Raw genomic sequence first — 26266 nt, forward strand, 5'->3', positions numbered from 1 at the left:
GCCATGCGTTCAAAGAGGTCCGCAGGCAAACGGGGCACATTCAGTTTGGTTTAGGCAGCAGAACAGGGTCTACTTTAATATTCAGTGCAGATGGTCTTAAATTGTTAATGAAGTTTTGAATTTTTAAAAATTTCACTGGATATTTATATATCACTGGCCATCTTTGGGCCTTGCAGCTTGGTGAATGATAAATGTATTAATACTATGTAGTACTTTTCCTATCCAAAGCAATTTATAAACATTAGAGAAGCACTTTTATTCCTGTTAGGGTAATAGGAAGTGGTAGGTAGAGAAAGTAAGGGCAATTCTGTATTCACAGCTCTATTGCTTGTACAGAAGGTCTAGTTTCACACCAGCTTAGTAAAACCCAGGCAAGATGAACCAGTACAACCAAATGTAAGTTAAATCTGTACAGCTATTGCACAGGGACAGTGAAAGCAGTCTGCTTTGGTTAATCATCATTCCCTCATCCCAAAGAGGATGGCAATGTTCATTCACCTTTTTAAGTCTTTTTAGCAGCTCTTGGGTGACTTAAAGAGAGCATCAAAATGAGGCCTCGCTGGTGCTAATTGAGGTAATGGAAATTTCAGAATACGCTGGGAATTCACCTAAAGCATCCAGATTCACTCAGCCATGGCCCCCAGGATGTCTATGAGAAGGTGAATAATTCAAGCCAGTGCTATCCTAGACTAGGCTGAAGCAGAGACTGGGAAAGGACCTCTCTGCACCATCTATTTTTTTCTCAGCTGTTGCCTGTTTCATCAGCCAAAGCTGTGCAGTGTGATTTTTAAGCTCCCAGTCACACTAGGGTGCATGGTGACTGACTAAGAAGATAGCCTGAAGGCAGCAGTCCTTCCAGTCTGATTAACTGGAGGGGCTGTATTGATAAGCTAGAGACTGAGTGACAAGAGCAACCACTGTGAGTGGAATAATTAATCTATTACCTCTCACAAGGACTAGATCTGATTTAATTATCTTTTCCTGGTGAGGAGGAGGGAGTCAAAGCAGGACCCTGGAGATGAAGTGTAGAAGTGTGGCATCAGGCATCAGCACATGTTCTTAAGCAGAGAATAATCACGGTTTCTTTAAAAAAAAATCTTATTTTCCTGTTAGTGTCTCTGATACATCCCCCCAAGCGTTTAATTCTTGATCTTCTCCTTCAGTATCTCTATGATGGGATGGACATCAGCAACTTAGCAGTGGATTTTGCTGTGGTTTGGAACGGGAACTTTGTTATTGACAACCCGGAGGATCTGAAAGGTAATGTCTGCGTGAGTTGGCCTTCAAGTCACGGGAAGGAGGGTGGTGATGGGGGCTGGAAAGTGGCTGTCGGGGCAGAGCGGCGTTAGCCGCCATCACTGCGGCTGCAGGCAGAGATGTTGTGGTCCCAGTGGATCCTGCTTTGGCTGAGAGCAACTCTCTCTGCTCCAGTGGCAGCGGTGCTCACTAAGCACCACTGATGCAGCCTTGGCTTTGGAAACCACGTGAGCCAGTCCACTCTGCGGCTCATTGAGTCAAAACTCATCGTGTGCCTTTGCTCGGGAGCCCCAGAGCAGCTGCAGTCCATACGGATCTTGCGGTTCTTGACTTCGTCCTGAGTGCCCGTCCCCTCTCCCCTGCAGTGCACCTCTACAAGTGCGCCGCCCAGCGCGAGAGCTGCGGGCTCTGCCTCAAAGCCGACCCCAAGTTTGAGTGCGGCTGGTGCAGCGGCGAGGCCAAGTGCACCCTGCGGCCGCACTGCAGCGCGCCCTCCGCCCAGCCCTGGCTCGACTGGTCCAGCAGGAACGTCAAGTGCTCCAACCCTCGCATCACCGAGGTAAGAGCGCCCGTCTCCGGCCCCTTCTCCTTGTTTCTTCTAAAGTGGGTCGGTGTCTGGCTCCCTCTCATCTGAAAATCCACCGTCGTCCACCCGGCGCTGAAGAACGGGCCATAAAACGCTGCGCTACTGTCTGTGAAAGGAATGTGTGGATCTGCCGGCACGGGGCCAGGGTTTGCAGCCCACTGCCCCGCCGCGCAGCTGTCACTCGCCGGCGAGGCTACCAGCGTTGGGGTGACCGCTATGGACTGTTGCAAGAATGCTAATTAAACTAGGGAGCTAATTAGTCTATAGTTGATGCTTCTAATGTTTCTGTTCCGGCCACTGAGGGATGCAAAATGTCTCCCAGGAGCATTTTTACCAGTAAAACTGCACTCGGTCTGTTAACGTTACTATTAGGAGTGACACTTATATCGGGTGGGAATGAAAGAAGATTTTGGTTTCTCACTTAATTAACTCTCCAAAAAAGCCCCCTTGCCCTGAGCGTGTGTCCGTGCTGCAGAAGGCGGAGGGCATGGGCGTACTTGGGTCAAAGCAGCCTGTTGCACCGACGCTCGTGGGCAGGGCAGGAGCAGGGCTTCGCAGCACACAGACTTCTGCCAGCTGGACAAGGACCCCAGTACGAGTGGGAGTTTCCTCTTGACTCAGAGTAGTTTCTACACCAGCTTAGCTACACTGGCTCGTGCTCAGACCATCCGGGAGGAAGGCATCAGCCTCCTTTTTGGGGAGGAGGGGAGGAAAGCGCAGAGGTTGGTGGTGCTCTATGAGGGCTGGGGCTGACGGGAGGAGGACGCTGCTGCGGACGGTCCATCTATCCCACAGGGATGTTACCAGGCCTTTGGTATCTCAGACCTCCTGCCCAGGCACGCTGTACCTTTAATGGGCAGGTATTTCTCCTGTGCAGTGTTTTGTAAACTGCAGAGTGGAGCTTGAGAGGCTGCCGAGGAGCAGAGGCGGCGGTGCTGACTGTGCAGAGAAATGTGAAAGCGTTAAGTAATGTTGAGAGTCTGCCCTTTCCTCATCTGGGTTTTTGTTGGTTTGTTTGTTTGGCAAGCCATAGTTTTCTTTACAGAGAGATAAAATGAGCCTTAAAGGCTTGCCTGGATATTCCCATTGTCCTGCCAGTAGTCAGAAACCAAAGTTTTCTCATCCGAGTCCTGTTCTCCTGCACAAGGTTGTGCTTCAAGATGGAGGAAGCAAAATAGCCTCTGCCTGAGATTTTCTTCACCATAAACTGTTTAGACAGTTGTAACATTGAAGAAGTCTTAGATTTATTTATTTTCCCCTCCTTGAGCTGAGCAGAGAAGGGGAAAAACACCAGCCACCAAGTGACTGGCATCTAAGCATTGCGAGGCTGGCTCTTGCGGCTGGCTGCGGGCATGGCGCTGCCACGGAGTGTTTTATCACTGTCCAAGTTGAAAGCAATACTTTTGGTCTCTGGCCAAGGAGAAAAGAGCAGAGCTTTGCTGTTACAGATTTCTTGTCTCCATAACCAGGTCTGTGCCTCAGCCTTCAAAGCGGGAAGCGTGGGGTGCCTCGCCAGGGGATGTTTTGAGTCTCAGGAGATTGCACTGAGTGGCTTTGGGGATGAGAGAATCGAGTAGGAAATGCCTGTGCTTTCGTTGGCAGGTTGGCTTATTCCACAGTGAAGGTCAGTGATAGAAAATACAGGTTTCAGGATGTATTGTCCAGCGGCCTCCGCTGACGCTGGCAGTGCTGGGGGCTGTTGTGATTTTATTGCGGGTCTTGCCGCGTTTGGCGTTTTCCCTTGGACTCCACCTCCCACCTTTCTCCTTATGAATTCACAGCTTGTATTTTATTTTATTTTTTTTTTTGTGAAAGTCAAGTTTGCAGTTTTCACCGTTGTCGAAAAAGAAGGGGGAAAGCAGAGGCAACTAGTGGCCTTTTTTGTGTGCTTTGAGATCCACTGATGGCAAGGGCGCTGTAAAGGCCTAAAAACTCTCTTTGCTGAGTTCTTGAGCAGTCAGGTCTAGAAAATGGCAAAGCCCCAGCAGAAACCCTGCAGGGTCATTATTCCTAAACCCAAACCTTTCAACAGCACAGGTTACCTTCTCTCATCCCCCTTCCCCTCCAGAAAAGAGTATGAGATTGTCTTGGAGACCGTGAGACCTTTGCAGCCTTCATTGCTGTTGGGTCCTTTTTACTGGCATCCGAGTTTTTGCACTATTTTGGGTACCATTTTGCAATGTCCAGTGCTGCAGAGCTGTGCACTGAACGCCGGGAAGAGACCACTCTTCCTGCTGGGACTGACCTTCTCCTGGCAGGTTTGAGGCAGGCGCCGGTGACACGTTCTCCATCCTGCATGCACCGGCGTTGGCGGACTCGACTGGGGAGCAGCGTTTTGTCTCACGCTGGGGCTGGCATTGCAGCTGGGATCACTCAGACTACAAGAGCCTTTGATGTGGGTGTTTGCCACTCCTTTTGCTTCATCTGGCCAGGTTTGCTCTGTCAAGCTGGAGGTCAAGGGCCTCGCTCCCAGGCACCAGTGCCTTTGGGGGATGCATAACTAGTAAGGAGAGATTGGGTTTTAATAGTCATAAAAGTAAATGAGCAGTAGGATATACACAGCCCTCTTCTTTTCTGAGTAAGAGGCCCAGCCATCACCGATGGTGTCCCTTTAACAGCATAAAACTTCCACACGGTCTGTGGTCTTAGCAATAAATAAATAAAAATCAGTTTTCTTGCGAACAAGCAGCACTCTGATCTCCTATTCATTTATTTGCAGGCCTCATTAATATAACATCAGTGCAACAAACAGCTGAAGGGGGGGCAGTGTCAGGCTGAATAATGGAGTTGCTCTGCTGAGATAACAATTAGGTTCTGAATGTGCTATCAGCTAAGGCAGAGACAAGGAGGGATCATGCCGGGATGACAATGCTTATGTGCTGGTTCCCCGCTGGGCTCATCAGCTGGGATCCAGCTAGCTTAGAGCAGGATGAAAAAAGACAAAGAAAATGAAGGTGGATGGCATTTTGGAAGGGGGGCAGGGGTTATGCCGTTTGTGCTGCAAGCCGGGCGCTCTCTCCGCGCCCTAACAGATGCCAGGTGGTTATTGTGCAGAGCGGTCCTAGGCTCACGGCTTGCCTCCAGCTCTGCGAGGAAAGCCCCGTCTGACTCGCAGCCAGCCCTGGGTCTCCCTGTCTCGTGCACAGACTTCTTCTGGAGGCTAAGTACTGCTTGATGTCGGAAACACTGAACCATGCAACCGGCAAGGCGTGAGGCTGGGAGCGTTTGTCCTGCATTGTTATAGCAGTGTCTTCTGCAGGCTGGGGAGGGAAGGGGGCTACCACTGTGTTGGGGCTCCTGGTTCCCTGGAATCCCTTGGATTCCAGCCTCGGGGATCCCTGGGATCTGTACCTTGGTTTCAAGTAAGAAGCAGCAACAACAGAAATGCAGCGGGGCATCTGCATCCCTTCCATGGTGTAAGGGCAGAGTGTAAGGGGAACCAAGCTCCTGCCACCACCCACTTCATCTCTGCGTTTGGATCCTTTCTGGGAATAATACAGTGCTTCACACTGGCACAGATCCTTTCCCTGAGCAGCAGGAACATGCTTTGTTAGAGGTGGTGGATTGCCGATTGGTTTCATGCAAGGCGAGGCTGGTGCTGAGGCGAGAGGTGACCTGCTCGGAATAACTCAGGAGATCAGCAGAACCAAAGGCCCGGCGTCCCACACCCCACTTTAGACCTCAGTGACTTTCAAACAGCTTCAGATTTGCAACCAACATAAAAAAACTCCAAGCAGCGGTGCAGACCCCAGCAATAAATGCCTTGGTTTTCCTTAGCTGCCCTTTGCAGGTTCTTTTGATCCTCCACAGACCTCTGAGTGAGAAGCCACTCTACTAAAGTGTATTTCTTGAGATTGGGGAGTATTTCTTCCTAATCCTGTCTGTCTCAGACCAGAAATCTGGCCTGTCGTTGCAGCCAGCCCTGCAGCCTGAGCAGCTCCCCAGCACAAGCAGGCTGGGGGGTTAGGGCAGACCGCGCTGTCGGCAGCCGCCCCGGGCTGGCTTTGCTGGAGGTGCCTCGGCTGGGCGTCCGCAGCACAACGGGGTGACCCCGGGGTGCTGCCTGGCCGGGTGCTGCTTGGAGGGGTCGCCGTCGCTCGATGCAATGGGACCTTTAAGACTTCTCTTCTTTCTGTGATTTTGACTGAATCTCTCCAGCTGTAATTAATTGAATGCATCTGTTCTAACCCTGGGGCTGCTTTATGGCACAGTTACTTCAAAACTGTTCAATTAGCGGCCACTAAAATCTAGGTCGAGTGGAGCTCCATATTGGGGATTTTCCAGGTCAGGACATTTTCAAAATACAGAATCAGCTCTGCTTTGTTCGGCGAGGCCAGTTGGCTCCGCTGGTTGTGGTGAGGTCGGGAAGTGGCAAACTGTGGCTTTTTTTGAACAGTGATGAGACAACGAGCCCGGCGGTGTAAGTGCTCCAGCAAACGCCTTTTAACATAATCTAGAGCTGCAAAGGACAGTTGTAACTGTCAAGTACGTGAACTGCCGAGTTCAGGTGATTCCCAGCTAGCGATGTAAACATCACCAGTGCAGGCCTTCAGGACTCAGGGTAATGAAATACAGCTTGATTTTGTGGTGTCTTTTATGGGCACATAGTGCTGCACGGAGCTAAATGATACAAGACGTGCTGCGCGGTGTGAGTTACAGAAAACAGCAGCGCAACAGACGGTGGATGGTGAGTAAAGAGAAACCTCAGTGCTGCGGTCGAGGGAGGTAGAAGTGGAAGCGTACACGGAGGAAGGAGGTGGTGGTTTGCTGTGTGGGGCAGCTCAGGGCTCTGCTGGGTGCGTGGAGCAGGCTGAACCCCAGCGTGCGGGGCCAAATGGAAGAGGAGCACCTTAAACGGGGTGCGGAGGTGGAGAGCAAGAAATGAAGAGGTGTAAACGAGAAGGAAAATGGCTTCAGCTGGGATTTGAGATGCAGGGAGTTGCTGAGGGGGACTCCGAGCCACAGAAGTGGTGGGGAACAGGGGTGTCCTGACGGCGTTAGCAGTTGGCCTTGGGTAGGAATGGGGCGACGTGCGCCGTGGCACTGTGTGCAGGGGGTCCCACAGGGGCTGCTCTGGGGCGCACCCAGCCTGTGGTGCAGCAGGGTGCCAGGGCGTGCTCCCGTGATGGGGCTGGTGTTCCGCTGCCATCCTAACCCGCTCACGTCCAGGGAACAGCGAGCTCTTGAGAAGGTGACAGGAAAGCAGCCATCCATCCGGAAACGCTGAGGAAAAGGTTTTGAAGAGCTCAAGTCTTTTGCCAAAGACCAGGGTGGAACAAACAAGCGTAAACAAGATTTATTCATTAAATTAATTAAATTGCATTATTATGGATTATGTTTATTTATTAATAACAGCTGTAGCATGGGGAAGATTAGTAACTCACCCAAGAGCAACAGCAGACTGGTGGCAGATTCAGGACAACTGTTTGAGAGTCTTGGGTCCAAATTTTGTGACTATACTTTATTCTAATTTATACTGCTAATTGAAGAGGGTGTTGTCCTTAATGAAAGTCTGTAGAAGCAGAGATGATTATGGCTGAGGCAGGCTATAAACAGGCAGCTTTAAAGCACACACCTCAGCCTTTAACATTTGTAAGTCATTTGAGGTGCCAACTTACTAATAAAATGTGACATTAACATTCAGAGAACAGCCAAGGCAGAAGTTAAGTTCTCCAAAGCAGCAGGCTACTTCTGGAAGGTGACTTACCATCTCCTGTATATCTCTATGTAGAAAATGAGCCAGCCTTATCCTTCTGCAAGGCTTTCTGAGGGATGGCATTGTCCACGCCTCTTGGTCAGCTCAGGGACCTTGGTGTCCTCTCTCGGAGCGTGGCACAGCTGGGTTTCGGCATCCTTGGGCTTCTCCAAGACATCCAGAGGAGCCACGAGAAGGTGGCACTGGCCTGGGTTTGGCAGCAGGGGCAGGAGGAGGTTGCAGCACTCAGGCTCCCTGAGCAGCTCGCGAAGCAAAAGTTGTTTTCCAAGCCGGGTGTGGGGTTGAAGGCCCACGGGTGTTGTGGGGACACCAGCTCAACTCTCCTGTGTTTTGTTTCCCTCTAGATCCTGACAGTGTCAGGCCCCCCGGAAGGAGGGACGAGGGTGACCATCCGTGGCGTGAACCTGGGCCTGGATTTCTCCGAGATCGCCCACGGGGTGCAGGTTGCTGGGGTGCAGTGCACGCCCCTGCCCGAGCAGTACGTCGTCGCAGAACAGTGAGTGGCCTCGCGGACCTCACCCGTCCCCACCGCGGGTCCCCCAGGGCTGGCCTCGTCCCTGACCTCCAGCAACCACATGAGAGGCCAATAACTCATCCAGACCCCGGGCACCACCTCTCCGCCCTTTCCAGCCCTGCAGGAAGGGGTCTGGAGGTGGATGGTGCCTGGACCAGGGCGTGCCGTTCCTACACCAGGAGGGGATGAGGTGCTTGGACGCTCTCTGGGGGCGGTTAAGCAGCTCTTTAAACTTTTGTTAAGTGTTTTGTTTCCTTCCCCACCGCGGTTCCTGCTTTGCTAAGCAACTTTTCTGATGAGCACCTTGCTGTGACGCTGAGCCTCTCTGCCCCCTCTGCTCCTCATCGCACTTGAAATTCCGGCGGCGCTGCTGGCTGCACGCGGCCATTTGTTAGGCGGGTGAGGCGGTGACAGGCGCTTAATCCGAATGGGCCTCCACTGGAGTCAATTCATTTATTTCACTAAGAAAAATGTCAGCCAAAAATTAGAAAATAGGCATGTAACAGAGGATGGGCGAATAAACCTCCCAAAGTGACACATGCTTCTGTGGCTGTTGGCGGGGGGGGGCGGGGTGTTCTGGTGTAGCCAAGATGCTGAGGGGTGTGTTGGGGGTCATTTGTGCGGGGCAGGAGAGGAGCAATGCGTGGTGTCTCCCCTTGGGTTGCCCAATCTCTGCTGCTGGGGACCAGGATGGCATCCTGTGCAGTGGGGCTGAGGTTGCCCACCTGAGTGCAGGGGAGCCCAGGCCCCGTGAGTGCTCCCAGCAGCACGGATCTGCCCCAGCTTCAGCAGCAGCTCACAGCAGTTGTCCTCTGGTGGCGACGTGCGTCTGGTGGGTCCCAGTCTGATCCCCAGCGCAGTGGAAGGACCTGTCAGTAGCACATGTTGGCATCGGTTTGTTTTTTGCTCACTCCTCGTCTTTGTTTCACCATCTGTAAGACAGAACCGGCGTTAATCTCCCCTTCCGAACAGCGAGGGTGAGTGCAGCGTGTTGGTATGTCATGCGATCGCTGGAGGAAGGGCGCTGTGGGCGTGCAGAGCATCGTTGGTGTTACTGCAGGAATGGCTCCCAGCGCTGCACCGACAGTGCTGCCACTGCTAGTGGTTTGGGCTGTTCTGAAGAGCAGTATTTTGTTTTATTTTATTTTTCAAATAAAGGATGGGAGATTATAAAATTATCATCCTTTGATGGTATGAAACCCTGATTTTATAATCATGACTCTAATTACGGCTCTTGAGCTTTCAAAGTTTGTTAACATCATTAAAACATTTACCCTGGGCAGATAACAGCAAGCGTTAGCATGAGAGCTGCCTTTTAAAGATGAATACAGATGAAAGGACCCTCTTAAGGGTTCTGTGGGCAGACTGAATTCCAAGACTGTAATGACTCACCATATGCTCCAGCCACGCAATCTATCAGCCAGCAATTAGGTTAATGTTGGTGAAAGGGCCACTTAGCCCAGCAATCAGCACCCTACAGCTCTGCCGAATGCATCGCTTTGTAACAAGGTACCTGCTGGGAATTTGGCTTTTATCAGGGATCGGGATCAGGTGTACCAGGAGGCTTGTGCCCTATCCCCATGCCCCGTCATGCCTGGTGCTGTACAGCAGCTGCTGCTTTCCTGGCAAATTGTTGAGTATTTGGTGTTGCCCTCCCGGAATAGCGCTTGGTGTATCCTTGCTTCTTGTGGGAGAAAAGCTTCGCTCTCCTCTCCGCCTCCAGGGGTGTCAGGAATCACTTCACCTTGCTTTGTTTGCCCGTAGGCTGGCATCTGGGAGCAGTCATCTCTGCTCCTGCCAGCCCCCCAGCCCACAGCCCAGCAGCACAGAACCCCTGCCGCCTCACCCCGCTGCCGGTTTGCAGGAGGAGCGGTGATGAAATAGCAGGCAGAGGAGAGAGGCGCCTGGGCGATGCCTGGCTGAAAGGCAGAGAGGGGAGCATGTGGCAGATTAAGGCACACAGCCGAGATGCTTCAGTCCCTGTTCTCCAAAGGCAGAGTCTCTCCAGGCAGCCCGTTTTGATGTGCAGCAATAAGGACTTCCACATTAGAGCTCTTTACTAGCGCGTGTGTATTTCCTTAGGCCTCCTGGCATCACCTGTGCGTGCCGTCTGCAAGTTCTTTTTTCCTTTAGTCTTTTTTATTTTATTATGTTTGTAGTGAATTTAATGCAGCTGAAGGCAGCTGAAACGCTGCCTTCACAAATTGGAGCCTTTTAGGCATTTGCATGTGATCAGCAGAAGCGTGTGCGTTTGCTCTGCAAAAGCACCTTCAGCCTCGCCGGGGAAAGGATGCTCTGGCTCTTGCTCTGGTCTCGCTCTCAGGGCCAGACACCAACAAGTGTCATATCACCGCCGTCACTGCACACCCCCCCCGCCCCGAGGCAGGTTATTCCTGCTCTGAGGTTTGCAGTGCTTGGCAGCGTGAATTTGTCTCTCCTGTGTTGCTGTGAGAGCAAGCAGCATCCATCCCCTATCCATCCCCTTTAGGTACAGCTAGAGAGCTCTGCCAGCTGACGTCCCTCTGAAAACCTCTCTCAGACCTGCTGACGTGACAGACATTTGCTTGGTCTTGTCTTCAGCAGGCATTATGTATTCCCAGTGCCCTGGGATTTTTGGATTATACACCCACAGGGTGCGTAAGGAGGGTTCCCTCATCTTCCAGCCTGGTCCACTGTGGTTAACCCCGACAGCTCTCCTTCCTTATGGCTTTTCCTGCCTGGGGATGTGCCCACGGGGCCACATGAGGAGCACGAGATCGGTGTCTTTCGGTGCCACTAACTCCTTTTACCAGTGTCAGTACATTCTGTGTTAGCCAGCCCTGCCTCCCCTGCCAAGGCTGCTCTCCACGGCTGTCCCCGTCAGGGGTATTCGCAAACGAGGTTCCAATATGGTGTTATAAAAGTGCAACTGAACAAAGTTCAGTCGCAAGGTTCACTCTGTCACCGTACAGCACGCTCATTGGAACAGCCATTCGAAAGGGTCACGGCACAAATCGAAGTCACCAAAATCAAAGTGACCAAGGCACAAATCGAGGTTACCCTAGCACAAGGTTGTACGCGGCAGCGGTCGCTTAACCACAGGTCCGTCATTGGTGAAAGGTCTCTCAGCCTCGAGGAGAGGCGTCCCAGCTCAAGGGGAGATCGCCGCCGTGCAGCCCCGCCGCCTGGCAGGGGGAGCTCAGAGAGGGCTCACAGCGTTGGTGGGATAAAGCGGTTGACTCGCAGTCAAGTTACAAGAGATGGGGAAGGTGTGCACGAGAGTCCTTGTGCCCACAACTTTCTTTGCTCCTTGATAAATGAGTCTTGGAAAAGCCCCCCGCTCTTCCTGCGTTAATCGCGTGACTGGGGTTCCAAGCTCCTGCTGGGTCGCTCTGCGCCTTTGTGGGTTTCCCGCGGGCGTTCCGGCCTGGCTGCGGCTCAGCCGTGACCTCCTTTGGAGCCTCTACCAAACCAGTGCTAGTTTGGCAGAGGGGTTGAGTGCATCCGTCACCGCAGCTTTCTCCAGTTTTGATTAACTGGGAGACTGCAGTGTGAGCTGTTCCCTTAATGAACTCATCTGTTACTCTAAGGACTTCGCTCTCACTTTGCTACTGGCTAATATATTGCCATTAGTGCTCTGCTTTGCTCTGGAGTTTACAGCTTGTAATAATTATGTCTGATTTTGATTTTTTTCTTTAAATTACTACATGGGGTAAAAATAGACTCAGTAATTATCTTCTTCTAAAGAGGCAGATATCAAAGTTAAAGAGGGAGGGGGGAGAAAAAAGGAAGAAGAAAAAAGCAAGCCAGCCCTGCGTGGAGCTGCACAGGGCACTGCTGGCACCTCCTGCCAAAGCCTCACTGCGGCATTTCTGCTTCCAGGATCGTCTGTGAAATGGGGCAGGCGCTTCCAGGGATCAGCTCCGGCCCAGTGCTCCTGTGCATCGGAGAGTGCAAGCCGGAGTTCACGGCCAAGTCCGCGCAGCAGTACATGTTCGTGGTGAGTGTCCTGCCGAGGCGGGGGGGAGGCAGCACGCGTCCCCCTCGGGACCGGCCGTGCTCTACAAGTACACGTGTCAGACAGATCAGGGTCAACGCTGGAAGACAATCCCCAAATCGCTGTCTTTTTGTGATGCTTTCCCCATGGCATTGCCCAGTTTCTTGGTAGCCCAGTCGGCAAGAGCAGTTCTCAGGATCCGGGGGCTCACACAGGCCTACAGAATAAACAGGATTTGTGTGGGAACCGAAACCCAGGGTTCCCACAGCATTTGGTTTCCACTTTGCACCTCCAAAGTAGTGACAGCCTTCTGAATTGCTCGGCTCGGTTCCTCCTCGCAGAGCACATTGTTGTAATCCCAGCGGCAGTGTGACACAAGGCGTAACTTTGTTCTGTACCCGAGGACATTCTGTGGAGGAATTGTCAGGGAGCGGGAGCCAGCACTGGGAATTTTCTGTCGTTTGTAGCGGTCATTGTTGCTTTGGCGCGTAGTTAATGGGGATGAATCTAGGGCGCTGCTTCTTGCTGGTTTTGAAGGTGTTCCTGTACGTGTGTGTGTGTACACGTACAGGCACCAACAGGCCTTTTTCATGGACACAGAGGCACGCAGCAGGAGAGCAGGCACCAGAGTCCATCCTTCTGCAGCTCAGGTACTGAGGTCCTGCAAGGAACTTAGTTTTAATCAACTGCCTGTGAAACCTAAACGTAGCTGAGTTAGTTTCTGTGCCTATAGATTTAATTTTTTCACCGTGATGCCCTTTGGGATGGAAAGGTAATTGGATCCAAACATTCAGGGATTTTTGTTTTCCTCTCTAAGGATGCTGGTTCAGGGTAGGCTTCCTCTAACCGCTTAGTGGAGAGCAGCTCTTTGGGTTGGTGGGCTTCCCTTGGTTGAGTGGGTTATTTCTTTCTGTTGTTTAATTAGCAGCCCTTTGATTCATAAACTTAAGTCACAGCTGGGGTTTCTCATATCTCCAGTTTTGCCTAAACAGGGCACTTCATCCAGCCACATTGATTTTGTGCTTAGTGGAATCTGTATGCAGGGAAATGCCAACGCTTAACAATTGTCCACAATTTGTAAACTAATTGAGAGATAAATCAGGCTAGCCCTTGCCACCCTGTCGGTGTTGAAAGCGACACCTTCCCCTGGGATTTCATTTATTCAACAACATAGCAGGGGCGCAAAATACCACTACCTTCTGCTCGAATATGCCAGAAACCCCTCTGATCATCACAGGGCGCTGCCAGTGTAGTCCCCAGATTTACCATTACTGCAAGACACGTTCCCATGAGACACCAGGAGGACTCTCTCTTGCTTTGTGTTAAATAATAACCAGGAGCCAGTGGAAGGTAATTGCGGAGATGAATCTTGGAGCAGAACCTTGCAGGAAGCTGGTGAGCACATGCCGAACGTTATCATCCTTTGCATTGTTGCTTCTGATTTCCAGCACTTACCCTGATTATATCGTTTCTTTTTTCTCGGGCATCTAAAACTTCTAGCACATCATTTCCTTTTGTTAGTTGGCCTCTATTTTTCTCTTTAGCGCTGCCGTAAATTCCATTACAGCTGGTTTATGCCATTAGAGTCAGTAGTAAAATTGATTGGTACCTTAAAGCGGAGCTCTGTTCTGACCCTGAGAGGGTTCATGCCTTAGTGAGCTCATCTGGTGCCTGACACCGCGCGGGAGCGATGCTGTCACCTTAATTACACCCGTTTTGTCTAGGGAGGTGGAACCTTGGAGCTACTTTGGATCTGTAAATCTCTCATAATTATCACCAAATCATGAGGTGAAGGCGGAAAATTCTTATTCAGCTTTCAGGCCCTCATCTGACGCCAGCCTCAGCCCAGCCTTGAGAGTTTTTGCAGGTCTCTAGGATGGGCTCCCTCAGCTCTCTTGACTTTTGCTTGCTTGCAAGAATGACTGCTCAGGGTTACAGCCTGAGTTTCTGTTTTGGGCAATGCTTTGAATTTCCAAGGATTGCAATGCTTGGAGAAGGTGACGCTCACACCAGAAACATCACATGCTTGTAGCCAGGAGGTGCTTAGAAATGATTTTGAATGCAGAGGAGGGCTGTGCTTTCCAGTATGTTCACAGCTCTGTCACTGGTGTGTGTATGGGAACTGCTGGTCCTCATGGACGTGTTAAATAACTGCTGCTTTCTCTCCCCGGGCTCCCATGAGCAGACTGGCCCCAGGGATGGGGCTGGAGGAGGAGGGTGGCTGGTAGGTGGCTCTCTCTGTCTGGAATGTTCACAGCGTTGCAGCTTATTCCTAATTCACCCTGGGAGCAGTCACTAGGGTTGGGCTGGAGACTGAAGGAGGGTTTTGATGGGCAATCGTACGTTGCACGAGGTTTTTTTGCATTTTGGAATTACCCCTCTTGGTTGTAGGAAATGCTCCCAAGCCTACTTAGTGTAACCATTGCTATGACCGTTCAGATTGTCTAGTGTTTTCATTGCTAATCATCAATATCCTGAGTTGGAAGGGACCCACGAGGATCTTTGAGTCCAGCTCCTGGCCCCAGCTAGGATAAGAGCTGTGAGCTGACCACGAGCAGTTGAAGGACGAGTCTTTCCCTCCTGTAGCATTATTCCAAAATTACCCACAACAGGGTGGATTGTTTTCCGGACCAGATTTTCTCTGGTCTATTCAGGAGTCGGGGTCAAGCAGACTTTTGGTCTATAAGCTGCTTTGGCAAATGCTGTGGTACCCAGAAAACACATGTTGCATTGTGAAAACAGTAGAGAAAACAGGCCAAACCCACCGAGCTGCCAAGCAGGTGGTACCAGGGGAGCGGAGCTGGGAGGCTGCCAGCCTTTGCAGACGAGAGTCACAAAGAGGGTAATGTGAAAGCGTGAGTGAAACAATTCGGTGATATCCACTGATTGAAAACAAATAAAAAGGTACCTGCTTTCTGCAAATTCTATTAAGGGGGATAAATAGCTATTGTGATGCAAAGCAGGATAAAGATGTGGCATTGCTGCAATGTCATCACCGGTAAAATGCGGAATGGGGTCTAGGTTTGCCCACCAAGGATGTCTTTCCACATCAGCACTGGGAAACAGGCTCTGCCCCCCCAGTGCTGTCACCGGTGGTTTGTATTAAGCTGGAGCTGATGGTGCTGCCTTTTGGTAAGCTGTGCGGTATTTCCCGTTAGCAGACCCTGGTGGGGTTTTTTTGATGCTTTACCACATCGGCAAACTTGGAAATTGGAACGCAATGTTTAATTGTGGCAGTTCGCTTGGCTTGGGATATATTTAATTTTGAAACTGCGGTGCAAACAGCTTCCCTTTGTTTAAGAGCAAAGTCGAAGGTGTAAATACATCATTTTGCCAAGGCTAAATTTGTAATTGTAAAATGTAAAAACGTTTTTGTAAAAACGTTGAGGTATGTCTCTCTTTCAGAGCTAGGTTCGAAAATTTAGCAGCAGATTTGTCAGGTGTCCAGGACACATCCCTGTTTTGCTTTTCCATTTTAAAAGGGTGTCCCCGCTCAGCCAAAGCGTGAAGATGCTCGAAGGACGGTGCTTCTCCGGCTGGCACGGCCCCGGGCAGCCGCTCCCTGACAGCTCCCCTCGCAGCAGGCACAAGCGCTGAGTTTGTCCTTTTCTTTCTCCAGACTCCAGCGGTGAGCTTTCTGAATCCCAGCCGCGGGCCAGAGTCGGGAGGGACGATGGTGACCATCTCCGGGCACTACCTGGGAGCGGGCAGCCGCGTGTCGGTGCTCCTGGGAAACCAGACCTGCGAATTCTACAGGTAAGGGGCCGGGCCAGCGCGGGCTCCTGCCGTGCACACCCTGGCTATCAGGGCTGTACCACCAGGTACCTGCTGGAGCTGAATGTGCAGCCGCGGCAAAAATTCATTTGGGAACCCCTGAAGGCTCCCGTTCTGTCTTTTATTACATGAAGCCGTCTTCTCTCTTGCAGAGAGTGAGCCTCGCTTGGCGAGGGAGGGATTGCATCGGTACTAGTGCTGTCCATGATTTCATTTTAATGCTGTTGCAATGCTAAGCGGTTCAAAAATCTCGGGCAAACAGCACTGCGACTGTAAAATGTTTATAGCAGTCATCAGTACCTGCCCCCGGCCCGGCTGATCTGAAGAAAATGTGACATTTATAAGAACCATCTAGTCTCTCTCTTCACAGATCGACAGTTTGCATTACTTTTGTTGCAGCCACTGCTGCAGGTACCTCAACCTCCTAGAACCGGGCTGAGCAAGGGGTGGGCTTCTGCGTGGCAGAGCAAAGCGGGGATCTGCACACACCTTCTGCTGAGAAACTTGCGCAGCCATCAGTCTCCCCTGGGATTTCTCTGGCAAATTTGCTTTTTACGCAGCAGTGTAAACACGGAGTTGACATTTGCAGGCTTTAATGGGTTTTCTTGGGGCTTAGTTAAAAAAAGATACATGCAGCATACATCTGTGTGCATCACGTACACATCCGTGCCCTGCGCCAAGCGTGCATAGGTGCCCCGAGGCAGCTGGCTGTGTGCATTTCACAGCGTGGGCGCAGCCTGTGCGAGAACCCAAGCAAAGCGGTGTGATGTGCAAAGGGATTCTGCCTGTCAGATCCTCGCTCAGGCTTCCCAGGAGGAGATGAGGAAATTTCTGGGAAAGTAAAGACCCCTGGAGGTGAATTGCTCGTCTGGAAGACTGAGAGGGTCCCCAGTACGGGAGCTGTGGGTATTCAGACGTGGGAGCGTGTTGGGATATTAGAAGCGCTTGTTCTACGTCCATCCTAGAATGGTGCTTCAGGAGGTCTTCAAGTCGAGGTCTTCAAGTGCAGATCAGTTCTCCAAGTGCAGATCAGCACTGTAACCAATCCACCAACATTTCTTCCTGCCTCTGTAGCAAAAATGCCAGATTGCTTCCTCAGATGCCCATGGATAACGGCATTACCACCAGCAGAAGCAGCCTGCAAGCTGGCCCGAGAGCAGAATCAGCCCTGTGATATAATCCCTTAAATATATGATCATGTTCAGGCAACCTGCAGATACTGACCTGCAAAACCTGGAAGAGTTTTGAATTCTCTGTACGTTCCAATCACAGCAGGCGAGCAGAGACTGAAACAAAGCGAGCGGCAGTACGTGAACGGCACCATCCTTCACGTGGGGTCACGCTGTGCACTTTGTTTTGCTTGGGCTGTTTTGAGGCAGTGAACTTCAATTGTACTCGAGGGTGTGGGGGAGCCTGATTAGATGAAGCAGTTTCTAATGAGATTCACTCTAATTACAGCTTCCCCCATTCTCCCCTCTCTGATCGGAGGAGTGGGTAGATTCACCATGACGACATAATAATAGCACAGAAAGCTAATTAACTGATCACAGGGAGCTGAGAGCAGCTCTGCCAGCAGCGATGCGTCACTCTGGATCTCACGCCAGAGCTAAGCAGGCGCGGTGGAGTCTGGCAGGGCTGAGCGGCTGCGCCGGCGCGGGGCGGCAGAGGAGGCAGGCGGCTCTTCAGCTGCACGGGCCTGCACGGGAGCACCCCGGGGATGAGCAAGGGGGGCGGAGAAACGCGCTCCTCGCACAAGGATGCCTTCCTGGTTAAATTAAACCCAGGTGGAGAGTGAGAATAAGATAAGGGAAGGAGGAAGAGAGTGGGAAGGGGTAGACAGGTAATTGCATCAATAGAAACAGTCCAGTCCAGTTTGTTTCAGATATTTTAGGAGATTGTTTCTGTTCCCTTGGTTGTGGTGGACGGGCCTGCCAAGGTGTGAGCTGGGAACATCGTGGTACCCGCTGTTCGATACCCCCCTGAAAAGCCCAGTGCACAGTGATGTGCCCTCCCTCCTTCGGGAGCGTGGGAAGTGAGGGAGGGCCCTGAAAAGGGGACCACCGCCGCCCCTGGCCCAGGCACAGACACCAGAGCTGTGCTGGAAGCAGGGCGGGCGCACGGCTGCACTTGAGCCTCAGCGGTTCAGGCACCTCCCTGAGCTGCGCAGCCTCTGAGGAGAGTGAGGATGGCAAAGATGGGACGTTCAGGGGTGCCAGTTTTTGATTTAAGTGCCAAACCGGCAGCGAGGTGCTGAAGACCTGCCTGCCCTCTCCCCTGCGAGAAGCCAGAACTAAATGAGCCACGGAAACAGCACGGCCTTTTTGGCGAGCCGGGGGCAGGTTTGGGCAGGCGGGACGACCCACGGTGGCCGTGCAGAGGCACTGGCCTCCCAGGGACATGGGTCTGGCACTTCCCATAGGAGCAGCACCCAGCCTTGCTGCAGAGCCATGCGGTTCCTCGCAGCTCTGTCCCAGGCGCAGGAGCGGCACCGCTGGGATCTCATTCCCCTTCTCCATCCATCCACCCACCGGTGCCTTTGTGCTTTGACAGCGCCTTGCCACCCTGCCGCCTCGACCTTCTCCGGGACTCGGATGGCAGCAGATGGTCTGTTGTGTCCGGCCTGCCAGCGCCGAGGCCGAGGTCACCCCTGCTCTGACGGGGAGACAAAGCTGGAAGGCAGCGGTGACGGTGGCATCGCCCTTCCCAGGCGGGGGGCTTCGCAGGCTCCATTATGCTGCTCACAAGGGCCCGTGTGTGCAGTGGGGTGGGGAGGGGAAGAATTTGGCTTTTGAGTGAGCTTATGCATCCCGTTTAAAAAGCAGCCATCTGTTTTCACACGCCCAACAGAAGGCAGCGGGTTCACAGAGGGATGCGGGAGGCTGCAGTTTGGCACAAAGAGTCATTTCGGGGAGCCTGCGCTTCGCTCTAGGCGGGCAGGCAGAGTCCCCTCCCGCGCGGAGCTCCGTTCCCTCCCTCCCGTGCCAGTGAAGCCCTCCTGCCCGTCTTGGGAGCTCATCCCCTTCGCAGGGGTCAGAGCCTGGGCCCGACTGACAGCTCAGCCTCTTAGCGAGCTGCCCCGCTGCAGCTGCAGCGCCAGGACAAAGGGTTGTTTTCTGCCCCGGCGCTGCGACCGCCCGTTAACGCTTCCCCGGCTTCTGTCTTGCCCAGGCGATCCATGAACGAGATCGTCTGCGTGTCGGCCCCGTCCGCCCACGGCCTGGGGGCCGTTCACGTCTCTGTCAGCGTCGACCGGGCTCAGCTGGAGCGGACCTTGCTGTTTGAGTACATCGACGATCCGAAGGTGCAGCACATCGAACCCGAGTGGAGCATCGCCAGGTAACACAAGGCTCTGACAGCGGGAGAGAAGCCAGCTCGCCCGGTCTGGGTCTTCTCTCTCAGCCTACACTCAGCGAGGCCAAGAGAGGGTCTATTTGGAAGTGCACGTCCCACCCAGCATCCTGGAATTTGTCAGGGCTGGGCGTCCACGGCATTTGCATTTACCAAAAATCAGGTTACTAATGTAGTTGTGATTGTTACCAAGGCAGTTACAGGAGCAGCAGCCTGCACCGAGATTCTGGGAGCACAAATAAAGCCAAGATCAGTTCCATCTGCTGAAGAAGTGCACAATTGCTCATTCAAGGCTCCTTCTTGTAGTCCTGGAATAAAACAAAAGCAGCAAGCACCAAGAAAGCAAAAAGCTGATGCTAATCAAAATGTACTGTTTGTCCCAGATTCGCTGCTGGCAGCAGAGTGGCCGGTGCTGTCCCATCACCATGACATTGTTGCTGCTAAAAACCCTGGGCCATACTTGTCCCCTGGTGTTACTTTAATGGTTGTGCTCACAAGGGCTGTAACACAGCTATTCATTTCAAATTCCAATTATTTTTTAAAATTACCATTGGAAGAAGTGAGTGACTCGCAGCAGGCTCTGAGAGATGTTTGCTTTGAGTCCGAATTCAAGATTACGTCTGGTTTGGGGTGAGATGGGTTTGATGGGCTGGTCAGGACGGCTGGCAGAGGTGGGCTAAAGGGAACAGCTGGGCTCTGCTGTAGAGGTGCTGGGGACTCGAGTGGATCTGGCCTGTGCTGCTCCAATTAACACATGAAAGAAGAAGCCAAGAGTGAAAGACTTTGCTCAGGGGCACTGGCTGTAGGAGAATGGGGGTACTGTAGCCCAGGGAGTCGTATCCTCCCTGGCCCTGATGGCACTGGGTGCTCTTCATCCCTGCTCTGTGTGACAACTTGCTGCGTCTGCAGTCCAGATGCAAGCGCACGTCAGTTCCTTCACTGCACGTACCATTTATCGTGTTCCTTAGAAACATAGCTATGTAAATCATTAAACACTGTGACTAATTTATTGTTGTACGTATTTAGTCTCAGCTCAGTTGATTTCTTTGGTCCCGTTTCTCATCCTGCTGCCTTACAGTACTGTTAGGTGGGAGAGGGTGCAGCTGAGAGGAGAAAATCCAGCTAACTTGAGACACCACTCCCCAGTGACTCAGGGAGTGGGTACTAATCCAGGCTGTTGCCTGGCGCCCGAAGTGTCTGCAGAAAGCATCTTCCTGAGATCAACAAGCATCCTCACCGCCAAGCGCAGCCCCTCTGCACAGCCCCAGCCCCTCCTGCCAGATGCATTAATCAGGTGTCTCCTGGTTCTCCGCAGCGGACACACGCCTCTGACTGTCACCGGCTCCAACCTGGACGTGATCCAGGAGCCGAGGATCCGCGTCAAGTACAACGGCAAAGAGTTTGTCAACGTAAGTAGCTGCTGTCAGCTCGGTGCCGCCGGGCTCTGCCTGGGAGTGTCGCACAGCGGGACCCCCCCCAACCTGGATGTGCCCGTGCGGTTACTGGTGCCAGGGCTGTCCACGGGCTGAGACTTGCCGTGGCAAAAGCTGCTCTGGGGGTATTTCCCTAGACTGACCCAAGTTGGGGAGCCTGGAAAGAGGGATTCTGACACACAGAAATGGGAGATTACTTCCTCAGCAGCGCAGTAACTGCTTCAAAGCTGGAAGTGGAGGACTCCATTTTAGGTTATCTGCATCACCTCAAATTCTGTCTTGGGTCAGATAAACTTGTTTCACACCTGAAATTCCCCCTTTTGTCAGAGCCCCTGAGCCCTGAGAGCTCTCCTCTCCCCGGCATCCTTCCCTTTCCAGTGCCTCGCTCAGCTCTACAGACATGTTATGATGGGAGGTCCAAGTGTAGCTGTGCCCGCCGTTCCCAGCTGCTCCACACTTCCCATTTTAGTCCTGCTCTTTCAGTAAAAGCCCAGAGCTAGGCGCTGAGGCCTGCCAGCTATGAGGCTGCTATGTTTAACTAGTCTCTCCTTAGCTGCCTCTCTATAAATAAACCTCCTATTGCTGCAGCTCTGGGCCTGGCATGCCTGTACCAGCCTGCGGAGGGAAGGAGAGAGGGGAACTGCTTCTGCACAAGAAGCTTTCAGGCCACTTGTGCAGCTTGGTCACCGGGGTAGGGCCAGGTGCTGCCTCCCTGCGCCCTCCTCACCGTGCGGAAGGTGCTGGGCATGGGGCTCTGGGTATTCTGGTGAAGCTGGGTGTTACTTTTATGGCTCCTTCCCCTCCTCCCTCCGATCATCCTGATGTTCCCAAAGCAAGGAGTTTGTAGCAGAGTTTGGGGTTGATCTGGAATGCCACCTCCTTCCCGTATCTGTATTTTTTCAGTCCAAGAGTGAGAAACTGAAATGAATCCTCAGCTAAACTGGAGCTCATTGTATGCTACAAACAAGAATTGTACCTGCAGGATGCACAGAAATTATTTTGACCAAGTAAAACTGAAATATATTGTTTCTATGTGGTGATCTTTCTGACTGAATCTGTATTACCTTGGAAAGGGCAAATCACTTAGCAGTCTTTTCCTATTCCTTTTATGCCTTCCCCTCTGAAGACCTTTTTCATCTGAGCTCTTTTTAAAAAAGACATCTAATTTTGTTACTAGCAGTTGCAGTTATAGCGCTACAAAAATAATTCTGAAGATACAAAATTGAGTGAAATTAGATCTTCCACTTACAGAGGGAGGCCAAACGGTTGGGCTCTTGCTGCTTTATAAGGCAAGAGTCTCATAAATCAGCCAAATCCCGGCTTCCAGGGCTGGAGGAGCTGTGGGTGTCCTCAGCCTGGCAGGAGCTGACCTTCATGTTACCTCCACCCCACGAGTGTCAGATGCTCACCTCCCTCACTGGCGTTTGGGAATTGCCGCTAATCACCAATTTGTAGCAGGGACCGGCTACTCACTATGGGTCTGTTTCAAAGCTAGCATTGCCAAAGAGGTTGTGACTGGAAAGAAAAGAAAAAAATAAAGGAAAAGGGTGAAGTGATCCACTATGCGAGCCTCTAGCTGCTTTAGAACACGGCTCGTTTTGAGGCTCACTCTCCATCTCTGCACCAATGCCGGAGGGGAAGCAGATTGCCCCAGGCCGTGGCTGCAATGCCTCGAGCCTGGATTAAATATTTCCAACTAAACTTGAATCCGCCGGACTTTTCAGGGAGTATTTAAGGAATCAGAACATCATTGTCCAGGTCGGGATAAGTTTTTCCCTGCTGTCTTTCAAAATGTCGCCTTCCTCGCAGGTCTGCAAGGTGGTGAACGCCACGGCGCTGGCCTGCCTCGCGCCCCCCCTCACCCCCGAGTACCGGCCCGGCCTGGACGCCGTCGAGCGGCCGGACGAGTTTGGGTTTATCTTTAACAACGTGCAGTCGCTGCTGGTCTACAACGACACCAAGTTCATCTACTACCCCAACCCGACGTTTGAACTCCTGAGCCCGACCGGGGTGCTGGAGCAGAAGCCAGGGTCACCCATCATCCTGAAGGTAAGGAGTCCCTTACCTGGTGGGCAGCAGGATCCCAGAGAAAGGAGGTTTTGACCTGCTGCTTTGAAGGATAAGGTATGCCAGAGAGATTCCCATCGTTTGTACAAGCTGGGAATGCAATGAGAACTGGAGAAATGCGCCGCGTCTTTGTACAGTCTTCTCTCCCCTTGTCCCTAGGGCAGAAACCTGTGCCCACCCGCTCCTGGAGGAGCAAAGCTCAACTACACCGTGCTGATCGGAGAAACACCCTGCGCCGTCACCGTCTCCGAGACCCAGTTGCTGTGCGAGCCACCGAATCTCACCGGACAGCACAAAGTGATGGTGAGGGACCAGACACTCCTGCCAGCATCCCTTCCCTCCCTCCTTGCCATCCTTTCTCCTCCTCCTCCAGCTCCCTGACTCGCTTGGATATTGAGTGCAATTTCTTGTCCGAGGATCAGTAGGATTTTAGATCTTTCTGGCTGTCTAATTGAAGCTTAAAATATTGATGTGGATTAGCATGGAGAAACTTCTTTCCTCCCTGAGACTCCCCCGCCTACTATCAGAGCCTTCTAGAAGGACCAAGTCTTTCTGGCTGTGCCTTCAGCACCAGATACCATCCTTTCTCTGGTGCTGCCTTCCATCAGTAGGTGAGACTCTTTTCAGTGGGCTGTGTTCTTCCCTCCTGTAGGGATTTTATCAGTCCTTGTACCAGACCCGATCTGCTAAATGGATGGAAGGTTTTGCCTTTTCCCAAAGCAGGAGCAGCCAAGAACATCTGAGCACCGGACTGGTTGGATCATCAGCCTGGTCCAGGCTAACAGTCGGTGTCTTCCTTGGCTTTGGTTTTCGGCATTGCTGCTTCCTCTGATCCACTCACAGACCAAGCACGCGGCTGCCGAAGTGCTTGAGTAGAGCCCAAATGAGATTGTAATTGTGATTTATTTCCCTTAAAGTTCAGCATCCAAAACATACTCAGATTATCACAGCGTGATCCACAGAAGCACAACCTGGCTGAGTGCTGCTCGCATCTGTGGCCAGAGCACATCCAAGAAAAAGCCTGTCCCAGCATTAACCTCCAGTGTGTTTGCTCTGCAGCTTTCACATGGGGCTTTCTCTTCCCTGCTCTGTTCTCTCTTTCCAGTCGCTCTGGTTTCTTGTCAGTGAAATTATCACTGGGTTGCTAATGTCCACGGTTTACAAAAGGGAGTTGAAAGCTTATAAAATGAAAGTCAAATGGAGCCATCAGATAATACGAACAAAGCCCAGATAGCGGAGGGCTGGCACATTTATCATGGCTTGAAGCCTCCCTGTGTTCACATAAGCAGCACCCTCTGGGTTTGAAGGCGGTCAGAGTTGCTGTGTTCTTGGCTGAAAGGGAGGCGGTTCGGTGCTTCCTTGGGGGCTGGTACAGCCTGTGTGGTGCGTGCCCTGGCTGTGGGACAGGCTGACACCCTCAGCTGAAGCTGCTGGTTACCTCCGTTGTGCTTTGTAGGTGCGTGTTGGTGGTATCATCTTCTCCCCTGGGTCGGTGAGCATCATCTCAGACAGCCTCCTGACCCTGCCAGCCATCGTCAGCATCGCGGCCGGAGGCAGCCTGCTCCTCATCATCGTCATCATCGTCCTCATCGCCTACAAGCGCAAGTCCCGAGAGAACGACCTGACCCTCAAGAGGCTGCAGATGCAGATGGACAACCTGGAGTCCCGGGTGGCCCTGGAGTGCAAGGAGGGTCAGTACTGCCCAGGACCGGGTACTCTCTGTGTGCTGCGGCCCCGTGCTCTGGTCCCCAGCTTTCCCCACCGGAGCTACCCCGCTCACCTGGCTTTTTGCCCCCCGTGAGGTTTGCGCGCCTGCCCCGCCGCGGGGGGGAGGGCAGGGCCAAGCGTGTCAGCGGCAGACACGGCTCTGCTGCCTCCTGTGCAGAGAATAGGATTAGAGCTTGATCCTGCTTAAGCGACGTGCCTGGGTTGCACTGGGAGGACGGTGCAAGCCCCAGGGTGCCCAGCACAATGTGCCCCCCTGTCTAATGGCCTTTTAGTAAAGGGCTTTTCAAAAGGCACAGAGTGAGATAGGGAGCAGAGGAGGTTTGGACCCCCCGAGAAGCAGTGTGTATCCCAAATGGAAGGCGGTGGAGCTGGAAAGCTGATCAAGTCCCTCCTCCAGTCTGCAAGATGTGAGCCCAGAGCAGTAAGAGTAGGTCCGAGGGATAGGAAGAAGCTCCTCAAGCATTTGCTTCTGGGAAGTCTTGTTATTTGGAGTAGCCAGACCTGTCGCTTGTGCATTTCAACACAGACAAGTCTTGTCCCTCGCCAGGAGGCAGCTGAGCCTGGGCTCTGCAGCGCAGCGAAGGTGGAGGTGGGCAGTGCTTTCTGTAACTGGTGGGTTGGGACAAAAAGCATTCTGGGGAGGGGGGCTGCTGTTGTTTCGTATGTCCTTCTAGCTGGAAGGGAGCTTAGTGAATCAAAGAAAAATAAATAGAAAGCTGCAAATAGCATAGCATGACCTCTGTGTATAGAGAGAGTTGCCCTGAAAGTCCAGGACAAAAAACTAGGTCTATTCAGGAGAGACCACAGCTTCAGCCTAGCTGGGGTACAGAGGCCTTACTGTGCCAGCATTTCATGCTTTGGAGAATGAACACGAGGATGCACATACAGCTGTATAACACGGTGATGTTATTTTACAAGAGGAAGAATGAATTCCTTCCTGACCCCTGCAGCAGGCAGTTTCTGCTTGGATTTGATCTGCATCAGATTTTATTATTCTGGCAACTGTTGATAGAGGAGGAGGAGAAGAAGAAAGGAAAATACAGGAGGCACCAAGCTATGAAAAGAGATCCTCGTTCCTATCCACACCCTTTAAAGGTGTTTTAGGTGTGGATGCATAGGTGTGAACTGCATACAAATTAATGAGCATCCTTTGTTCTCGGCATCTGCTCTGTGCAGCGTGTGCTCTCTGGCTCTCAGCTGCTGAGACAGAGCCTCCAAGGGTGAGGGTCTGTCTGAGCTACGTGGCAAGGTCCCCTCCGAATCGGTTTCCTGAGCTGGCCCGCCCACGGGTGCTGCCGTGCCCCCAAGGGGAGCAGGCAGCCAGGCCCCCCCAAAGCCTCGGCCCCGCAGCCTCGCCTCCCGCTCACGCGTTTCTCTGTCTTGTTCTGTTCTCCCTGACCAGCTTTCGCAGAGCTGCAGACGGACATCAATGAATTAACCAGCGACCTGGATCGCTCCGGGATCCCCTACCTCGACTATCGGACGTACGCCATGAGAGTCCTTTTCCCGGGCATCGAGGACCATCCTGTCCTGCGGGAGCTGGAGGTGAGGAACAGGCTGTGCTCCAGCCCTTCGAAGTTGCCCTGAGCCCTCGGGGAAGCCAGCGTGAAACCCTGAAGCCCCTTTATGCCTTCCACACCCAGTGTTACTGGAGGCACTGGGGTTAACAGGGTGAGCCCCGCGTTCGTTTTAACTAAGAAGCTGGTGGTTTATCTCCATCGCACATTGATTCCTTTCAGTTTCTTCCCCCCTGTGTTCCTTTAGTTTTATTTTACGGGGTTTTATATTGCTGCAGGCCAGCGGCAAAGCGTGCCAGGTAGGTTACCGATGTCCTTTTGAAGTCCTCTGCAGTCACCCTAGGGTGCAA

General features: G+C 52.4%; 1 protein-coding gene across 1 annotated transcript in view; it reads left to right on the forward strand.

Moving 5' to 3' along the window:
- PLXNA2 (plexin A2) overlaps positions 1–26266 on the forward strand; it is a 149672-nt gene that overhangs the window by 103837 nt on the left and 19569 nt on the right. The window contains exons 10-20 of the mRNA XM_086476606.1: positions 1164–1260; positions 1623–1816; positions 7904–8055; positions 11935–12052; positions 15669–15805; positions 18992–19159; positions 20487–20580; positions 22414–22653; positions 22831–22974; positions 24128–24362; positions 25802–25944. Coding sequence (XP_086332732.1) covers positions 1164–1260; positions 1623–1816; positions 7904–8055; positions 11935–12052; positions 15669–15805; positions 18992–19159; positions 20487–20580; positions 22414–22653; positions 22831–22974; positions 24128–24362; positions 25802–25944 — 1722 coding nt within the window. The remainder of the gene's footprint in view (positions 1–1163; positions 1261–1622; positions 1817–7903; positions 8056–11934; positions 12053–15668; positions 15806–18991; positions 19160–20486; positions 20581–22413; positions 22654–22830; positions 22975–24127; positions 24363–25801; positions 25945–26266) is intronic.

Source organism: Leptosomus discolor, chromosome 21 (assembly GCF_034619465.1).
Source record: "Leptosomus discolor isolate bLepDis1 chromosome 21, bLepDis1.hap2, whole genome shotgun sequence".
Lineage (NCBI taxonomy): Eukaryota > Metazoa > Chordata > Aves > Leptosomiformes > Leptosomidae > Leptosomus > Leptosomus discolor.